General features: G+C 44.6%; 1 protein-coding gene across 1 annotated transcript; it reads right to left on the reverse strand.

The window, feature by feature from the left end:
• Positions 1–1,587: 1,587 nt before the first annotated feature.
• LOC713091 (3 beta-hydroxysteroid dehydrogenase/Delta 5-->4-isomerase type 1) lies at positions 1,588–9,198 on the reverse strand. The gene is made up of 3 exons (XM_001113873.5): positions 8,996–9,198; positions 4,972–5,136; positions 1,588–2,712 (listed from the first exon to the last, which is right to left on the reverse strand). The coding sequence occupies exons 1-3, from the start codon at positions 9,138–9,140 to the stop codon at positions 1,901–1,903; spliced, it is 1,122 nt and encodes a 373-aa protein (XP_001113873.2). The 5' UTR covers positions 9,141–9,198; the 3' UTR covers positions 1,588–1,900.
• Between the last annotated feature and the right edge of the window lie 353 nt (positions 9,199–9,551).

Genomic DNA, 9,551 nt, shown 5'->3' on the forward strand with positions numbered 1-9,551 from the left:
TAGACGGTGTGCATACGTTTCAAGAGCTGGACAGATGCTGGCTCTTGCATTTTGTGCAGCACTGGGGAAGGATGGGTGTTCCATTTTCCATGTTACCCTGCTGCCTGGGGCCACTCCCCCCGATGCTGGTGCTGATTATCTGACTCTTGACATGTTAATGGTGGTGGAAACCTGTTCTTCTGGACCAGAATGTGTTTACCTTTTCCCTTCAGAATGAGTACTGAAACTATCTCTTTGCAGTAATCAAATTCAACTGATTAATATTCTGTAAATTTCGTGTGTGAGAAAGAAGGCATCTTGAAGTTGGATATGACTCTCATCATGACTGTGATACACCCAGGTCCAGAGGGAGACAATTTTCCTCTCCCCACACTCTGGACCCACAGCAACCTCCTCACCCGCTTCAGTTCAGCTCTGTCACTGATGCCCTGACAGTGGTTTTGTTTTTGTTTTTGTTTTTGTTTTGACTGTTGCTCCTTTGGTTGGTTAATGACTATGTCATCATTGAAGTCCCTAAGCTTGTCTTGACTGGTCTCCTCTCCTCAGGGAAATTGAGAAGAATGAGAGAGTCAATGATTTAAGGGGATTTGGAGGGAAGGAAAGAGGCTAAGGAGATGAAAGAATAAAGGAGGAAAGGATGTGATCTCAAGACAGAAGGAGAAAGAAGAGAGAGGCAGTTAAATCTGGGGATGTGGGACAGTAGACTTCTACTTCTTGGGCTGAATAGAAAGCACATTTTGGGGGAATTTTTAAATTGTTCCCTTTACTTACTCAGGAACACATGGTGTGGCTTCACTATGTGATTTGAAAGGGTGAAATGCAGGGTTATGTATGATCAGAATGACTAACACACATATAGCCAGGTGTGTTCTAGAGACCTTCAAGGAAATCGGCACTGAAGGTGGAGGCTGGAGGCATTTTTGCTTCACTCACCCCTGCTCAGGGCCTTTTGGTAAGACATTCAAACCCTTCCAGATGCTCCCCAGGGATTCTCCTGGGTTCCAGAGAGTCCCCTGCATGGGATTGGGCAAGAAGGAGGTAACCCAAGGGAGATGGGTCTCTTCCAAGTATCAGTACCCCATGCTCCAGTGCTCTGCTGTACCACTGACAAGACCAGTTCAGGCTGCGTGATTCCGTGGAAAGATAAGTACTTTCAAGGCCAACTCCCTGGTAGCAGTTATAGCCGCTAATCAGAGTGTGACTGTGAACAAGTTTCCTCAGCGGTAAAATGGGACTAGTCACCCCCACAAGACAGGTTTCTGATGAGTATTAAATGAGATAATATATGTCATATGTAGGTCATGTGGTACATGCCTGAAAGTTAGTAGAGCTTATTCAGTCTTCATCCGCCCTTTCTGGCCCTCCTACTACTCTGCCCTCTCCCCAGCCCAGGTTTTATTCTACTCTTCTAAATTGGAGATGGCAACACCTTAAAACAGAAGGAGAAAGGAGGAAAGTATGTATTAACATAACTCACACCTCCCTCCATGTTAAACATTCAGACATTTATTGATCTTTTTGTCACACTATGTGAAGAAATGGAAGATTAAAAAGAAAGGAAATCATTTCTCATTTAAGAGGGGAAATGGAGCTACGGTAGTCAAAAGAGACAGTCAAGTTAAAAGAGATCCCAAATTGTTCAGAATCAGCTACTGAGATTTGGTAACAGCAAATCACATGGTCTTTCCTCTGGTATATGATTAAGACAGAAAGTTTCCTGTTGGGCGAGTGACTCCACAGGTTTTGATGACATGAGGAAGACAATAAGTTGGCCATTGGGTAAAAGGGAGGAGGCAGGACCTGGGCTTGTGCCCTTGTCACCTTCTGTATGAAGCCAGGAGGGTGGAGCTTGATGACATCTCCTAACAACATCCACATGCACATCTCTGTCATCCTTAAATCACTGAGTCTTGGACTTCAGGGTCTCCTTGTGCCAGTCCACAAGGGAACCAACCCACTCCACGGTTTTCTGCTTGGCTTCCTCCCAGCTGTAGAGTGGCTCATATGCCAGATCTCGCTGAGCCTTCTTGTAAGAGAAGGTGAACACGCTATTTGACAATGTCACCATGTGGCGGTTAAAGGGTGGTCGATAGGTGTAAATTGGCCTGAGAAGGAAGCTCACTATTTCCAGCAGGAAACCAATCCAGTACATCAGGGCTAAAGGAAGGCTCCATCTGGAATCAAGGCGGAGGCCGAACTCTTTGCTCAGGGTGTAACTAAGGTTATCATAACTTTGGTGAGGCGTGTCATCTGAGATGTAGTAGAACTGTCCTCGGACACTTGGGGCCTTCTTGGGGTTCCGCAGGGCCCTCAAGGCCAGAATGTGGGCCCAGGCCACGTTGCCAACATAGACTGGGTTAACAGTGGAGAACTTGCCAACACTTGACAGGATCCCATTGTTGTTCAGTGCCTCATTTATACCAGCAGAAAGGAATTGGCTTCCTTCCCCATAGATATACGTGGGTCTTAAGGCACAAGTGTACAAGGTGCCACCGTCTTTCAGAGTCCACCCATCAGCTGCCAGCACAGCCTTCTCAGCAAGCTTTTTGCTGTATGGGTATGGAGCAGACCATGTGTTTTCCAGAGGCTCTTCTTCGTGGCCGTTCTGGATGATTTCCTTGTACGAGTTGGGTCCGGCTACCTCTATGCTACTGGTGTAGATGAAGACTGGCACACTAGCTTGGACACAGGCCTCTAACAGGAGCTGGGTACCTGCCCACGAAGAGCATACTGTCAGTGTCAGTATATATCCCTAAGAGGGTCCAACCACAAGCACAGATCCATGTGCCCCACTCCCTACTGCCAAATATAATGGTTGTAACAGACTGAGGGCACATTCTTCTGTGTCTCTGACTGAGATCGGGTCATACTACAGCCATAGGAAAAACATCGAAATGAAGAGGAACTGACATGTGGGTTCTGGAGGTAAGAATTTCTAGACTTTTGGGTTTCATGGACGTGTGTGTGTGTACTTTAACTTTGCAAAGGGACCTAGGGTTATCACTTTTTATTTTGCCAAGTAAAGGTATTGAAAAATTATAATTTGTAATCAGTAGCATTGAAGTCAGATCGTTTGAAATCTGAAAAATCGGGAGGCTATACTCTGCAAATATGGACAGTTCCAGTCCTTAGGCAAAAATGGGCAGTTGAAGAATTCACATCACACACACACACGTACACCATTGTATATGGGCAATATAAACTCTTCAATATATATGAAATTGCTGGTACTTTTCTCATGTCGCTGGGCTCTAATAAAACTTTGTCACAAGGACCATCCTGGAGTCATTGAGCAAACAGTGGGTTGTGGGGAGCTGCTGGAAACCCACACTCTTTTCCTGATTGTGTGTTCCCTAGGAAAGCTGCTTCCCAATTCTGGCTGTGACTCTGTTCACCCAGTTAGGTAAAGTGGAGGTGATAAACCTTCCTTTTAAACCCTGCCCTGGTGTTTCCTGTGGAGCCTGGTGGAGGACTGGGGAGAGGAGTGTGCCCTCTGCTGGTAACACCTGCACTGGGAGGAGCTTGCAACCTCTCCTGAGTTGTGTAGAAGCAAAGCTCATGAAGGTATCCATAGTGCCTTCCCTTGAAGAAGGAAGGGATTTCCCAGGCAAAGGATCATTTTTATTTACAAATTTTTGTATTCTTAGCCATTTTAATGTCTCCGTGCAATTTGAGTTTCTGAAGAGACAGCCTCATGTTTTCAAAAATTAATCTTGTGGCAGAGAAAATTTGCAGTTAGTTTACTTTCAAGGGGGAAATGACCAACATTTTGAAGTATTTTCTAAGCCTGGGAGTGGTAATGGTTCTAGCAAACAGATGCCTCTAACACTTCCCCTGTCATTTCATATCCCTTCCTTTTGGGAGCTGTTAAGGGTAGTAATTAAAATAAAAAACTGGTTACTCTTAGCACCCTCCTTGCACAGTAGGGTACCTAGAGGTATGGGTAAGTAGAAACTGGAAGTTGTTTTTGTTTGTTTTTCTTTCTTTTTTTTTTTTTTTTTTTTTTCTTTCTTTCTTTCTTTCTTTCTTTCTTTCTTTCTTTCTTTCTTTCTTTCTTTCTTTCTTTCTTTCTTTCTTTCAGTGCTGGAGACTCAAAAGCAATTGGTTGCTTTGGAAAAAGAGTCAGAGTAGACTGAATATGGAGGGCCAGATTGGAGTTTGGGGTGCTATGGTGCTGAAGAGGCTGGACTCTGGAGATCAGAGGGTGAGACTTTATGAGAAGATTCCTTAAGGAAATGTGTCTGAATTTAAGGTAGTTGGAAAGCCATACTTTGAAAGGAAACCCCAAGCATTTAAGGGATGAGGATTAAATGAGGGTGCACTTTGGGCACCTGGCTGGAAATGGCTCTGGAATAGTGGGCCCTGTGGTGAGCTGAAGAGATTGTATTCTTGATACTGGAAAAATCTTATTGTTAAAAAATTTTGTGGGAAGGCATGTGCCGGATAATTCTGTCCTGACAGACCTCTGAACCAGCTTTGCTAGTTCTCTTGAGAGGACTTCTTTTTTGAAGTGGGCAGGAGGGCTCTGAATGTTCTCATCAGCCTACACACAAGGTTCAAAATGGTGACTACAGTTGCACCTCCAAGGTCTGATTCTGGCCCAGGAGGCAAGGGGTGGCTGAATATCGAGAGTCTGAAGTCAGAGATTAGTTGACTTTTGATTGGAACCACAGTAGAAAGAGCTTCCACAGCCTTTGGAGTCACATAGGGGTGAGTTTAAAGTCTAGCTCTCCTACCTGCTTACTTGCCTGGGAGACCTTGGACAAGTTACTTGCCATCTCTCAGTCCTAGTTTTATCATCTAAAAAACTAAAGTTAGCAGCCTTAAACTCCCTAGTCGGTAGTGATCAACAAAGGCACTTGGCCCAGAGCACAGCAGGTATTCAGTGGAGGGAACTTCTCTTCCCTTCCTGACCTTCTTTGTGATCCTTAATTCCCCACCTTGCTTCATCTCCTCCCCAGCCTACCGTACCTTTCACATTGACGTTCATGACGGACTCTCTGTGAGTGACACCAAAGACATCAATGATACAGGCGGTGTGGATGACAACCGAGATGTCCTGGCAGGCTCTCTTCAGGAATGGCTCATCCAGAATGTCTCCTTCCAGCACTGTCAGCTTGGTCTTGTTCTGGAGCTCTGTGTGAACACGGGTCAGGTCATTGGAATGATTTCTGTATCTGGCTGAGAAGTTTTCTGATAAAGGTGATGTTACACAGGTGTTCAAGAATGGTTAGAGCAGGGTGTTAAAGAGGAGGGTGTACATTCTTTGGAAGGAACAAGTAAAAAAGGCACAGAAATCAGCATATGTATAAATTTATTTGGAAAGAGCAAACATCTGTTTCTTGCCCATCTCATTTTAGAAAAGTAATCTGAGCAGTGAGCTGTCAGGTATGCCTAGAATATAAGCATTCTAGAGTCATGGGAAGCTCATCAAATTTTCTAAGGAGAGTAGGGTGATTGTAGAGAGTATGAGGGAAAATTTGAAGTTAATTCTGTAAGTAATGAGAAATCATGTATGGAATCATAATTTTGGGACACCAGCACCACGTTAAAGAAAACCCCGTATTTATATTTGGAATAAGATAACAAAAAGGCCAAGCCCCATGGCTCATGCCTGTTATCCCAACAGTTTGGGAAGCTGTGATGGATGGATCACTGGAGTGCAGGAGGTTGAGACCAGCCTGGACAACAGGAGGAAACCCCATCTCTATTAAAATACATGAAATAACTGGGCATGGTGGCGTGTGCCTGCAGTCCCAGCTACTCTGCAGGCTGAGGTGGGAGGATAAATGGAGGCTGGAGTCTCTGGCTTCTGGCAGTGAGCCGCGATCACAGCTCTGCACTCTAGCCTGGGTGGTAGAGCAAGACCTTGTCTCAAAAAAAAAAAAAAAAAAGAAAAAGAAAAAGAAAAAAGAAAAAACCCCAAACCAACCAACCAACAAACAAAAACACAAACAAGAAAAAGAAACAGAAGCAGGATTGTGGTGTAGGAAGTTAATCTTGGCTTGAGGATATAAAATGGACTGGTATAGGGCATATGAGAAAGCCAGGTGATCAAGAGATTAATCAGAATGTCGGTGCCAAAGTTTAGGTGAGGACTGGAAGCAGTGGAAGCAGAGGAGGGGAGAGAAACACCAGGTTTGAATTTCAGACCTTACCTTGAAGGTCCTGGTACCTATTGGAGCTGGGCTGAGAGGAAAAGGATAATATAAAATAACACCTACACTTTCCTGCTTGGGCAACTGGGAGGAGAGTGGAGCCATTACTCAGGAATTGTGGGTGGGCCTCAATGATGAAATTCTCTGAAAAACTCTTATCAGGTATCATCAAAAGCAGGTAGCCAAGCTGAAAATGAGTTAACCACCAATGAACTAACATCGCAGCTGTCTAGCCAGAGGCAGTGGTTACAACATCATTGTCTTCAGGTTCCTCTGAAATCCACAGGAAGTGATGCTGCCAGTAAGGTTATCATCTGGAATTAGCTCCTAAAATGAACACCATTTTACATGGAGCTCAGATAAATACTCTACACTCATTTGTGCTTTATAATCTGTATGCAACTTACAGGAGGTTTATTTCTTTTTACCGCTATCTCATGAGTTAGGTATTCTGAGTCCCACTTTATCAGTGAGGAAACTGAGTCTCAGAGAGGTTAAGGGACAGATCTAAGGTCACGTTTCTTTTGAAGGCTTAAACATGCCCACCCTGCCTCCAAGCTTGTACCCTGTACGCCAGGTGCAGGACTGGCTGTTTAATACCAACTTTTCTGTTGTTTAATCATTCTTTTCCAAAGAATTAGCCAGTTTAACTGAAATTGGCAACAAAGACCAAAGACCAGTGAGAGCAAAATTCAGAGTGAAAAATTCAAAGCTGGAGAAATTCCTTCCTGGGGTACAAGCAGAACTACTTGCTCTCCTGACGCCTCTGCCGTGTTTTGTCTACTCCCAACCTCTTCCCATTGTCAGGCAACTCCAAGAAGGTCCTGGAGTGGGGGAGTCAGGGAAGAGGCTGCTGGTGGCGATGTGGGTAACGACCTGAGAGTGGGATGTTCTCTGGTTCTATTTCCACCTCTGCCCTTCCTGCTGCCTTCCTCTGCTTCTTCTTTGCTGCCACTTCAGACAGACTGGCTCAAAGGAGTGTCAAAGTGGAAGTAGTTCAAAGCTGAGAGAAAAGGACTCTTCCCCAGTGAGTTCCCAGGGATCTAGAGGGACTAGGAAAGGGGACTTTGTTGATGAAGTCATGGCTCTCTTCTTCTCCAAGGCACCGTAGACTTGGCAAGTGTCTTATGTAGACTAAATGGAGTCACTTTTATGGTTTACGCTGAGCTAGAGGAAGGCCCAAAGAAGCTGTAAGACAAACTACCGCTTAAGAGCACAGATGCTGCACTAGTCTGTCTGAGTTCAAATCCAGATTTGCCATATTCTGACTGTAGGACCTTCGACAAGTTAATTAACCTCTCTGTTTCTATCTCCTCATCTGTAAAAAAGGAGGATAATATCACCGATCTCACAGGGTTGTTATGAGGAGCAAATGAGTCGGCAAACCTTTGGCCAAGTGCCTGGCACAAAAAGAACACCGAAAGGATTCTCTGCTTTTATCTTCATATAGAATCCTGCCTATCGATTATATGCCCTGCATTTTTGCCCTAGGGGAGCAATATCACTAGGCTGAGCACTGCTTTTTTCTGGCTTCAGATGTTAAATTGTAAATATTGCTGAGACACAAGGATTACAAGCATTTAATATTGGTAATGTGTTAATATTTGTTTATCAAAGGCACCATTAAAACAGAGGGCAGAAGAAATCAAACATTTCAAGAGGTCAGAGAAGATCAAAAGTAGAGTGCTGGGTGTGGTTCCTGAGTGCTGTCAAGTGGGGGCTTCTCTGTGGGCAGGGCAGGACCCTCTGAGCAGCCAGAGCCCCCATGTAGACACACAGTCCCCCAAATCCCCTGGGTTGGAGAGGAAGACAGGGAATCATTTTGGGACACACCAAGGGGCAAAGGGAGAGACTGAAAATCCACTTTGCTAAGCATCAGTTCTGGGACCAAGTGATATAGCCTATGGATAAAGCTCTGGTCTGAGCTCTGCTGCACATCAATCAGATGGCCTTAGCAAGTTGCTTTATGGTTCTGGACCTTGATGCGTTCATTGTCCAGTTGAATATGACCCCTTTTCTACCTGCCTCATGGGGCCATTTGTAAAAGGAGTTGCCACAGCAAAGTCTGCAATCAATTTGTTTTTGATGATGAGCAACAGAGGTAAATTTTTTTTTTAAAGCCATATATGCGAATCTAAATGAGGCATATCTGGCCTTATACCGCTTTTTACTCTGTCTCTGCTCTGTGCTTTGCACTGTGCATGCACACTCTCTCTCTCTGATGCTCTCTCTCTCACTATATATTTCTCATTATTTCTCTGTCTTTCGTATTGTCTCTGTCTCTGACTTTCTCTCCCCCTTATTGTTTTCCTCTCTTTCTGTCACACACACACACACCCTTATAAACTCATCTTTACCTCCACTTCCTTTTATTTTTTCCTCACTAAAGATACTAAGGAAGCTACAAAACAAAACACAGCCTGGCACGGTCTAGCGAGACAATGACCCACTGCTGAGGTCTCCAGTGTAATGGTGTCATTTGTGAATGTTGTACAGCAATTGCCAAGACAAAAGCTTCAGAACATAAAACAGTTGCAGACAAGAATAAGAACTAGTGTGGGATTTTCTAGATGAGAAGAAAAGAGGCCTGGAGGCCGAGGCGGCTGCCTCTCAAGTTCTGGGTCAGGGCCAGAATCCAGTCTCTGGAAATCCCATCCAGTACCTTTCATACTATGCCATTGTATACTATTTAATATTTATTTTTTGATGACTTTGGATGTGAGATTGGCTTAGATTTGGCTTCAAATTTCAATAACTTGCTAGACAAGGTCCACCTTCCCCTCCATGCATCCAGGGTTTAAGATGGAACCACACACCCATGACCCAAGTTTACTTACTGGAAAATTCCTCCCTCAGCTCTGGTCTGAAGGCCTTGTCCAAGACCCTGATCTCCTTCAGCTCCTTCTCCTCCACCAAGAGGCGGATGATCCTCTGACCCAGAAACCCTCCTGCTCCTGTCACAAGGCAGCTCCAGCCCGTCATGGCCAATCCAAAGTAGCAGGAAAACTTCGCCAGGAAACAGAAGATGCTGGGGAGCAGATCTGATTCTAGGGTGACCCTGTAGAGGACTAAAAAGAGATGTCAAATGGTTATACACTCACACAGATGCCTTATTTTCCTCTACCCCATGTTTTTTGCAAACATTCTGTGTCCTTACCACTGCCAGGAGTAGCTGAAAGAAAGTGAAAAAGCTCTAACCATTCGATTGTTAAAAGCTGGACAGAAGAGTAGAAGTACTTGTCCCCTCATCCCCTGTGGCAGAGTTGAAGCTTTATGCACTGTGGCTTCTGGCCCAGCTACTATCACTTTGATCTCTGGCCACATACTTATTGCTCTCTCCTCCTGCAGGATCCCTTATCTCAGAAAAATAGTGACCTTTGGGTTATATCTCTA

The sequence above is a fragment of the Macaca mulatta genome, chromosome 1 (assembly GCF_049350105.2).
Source record: "Macaca mulatta isolate MMU2019108-1 chromosome 1, T2T-MMU8v2.0, whole genome shotgun sequence".
Taxonomy (NCBI): Eukaryota; Metazoa; Chordata; class Mammalia; order Primates; family Cercopithecidae; genus Macaca; species Macaca mulatta.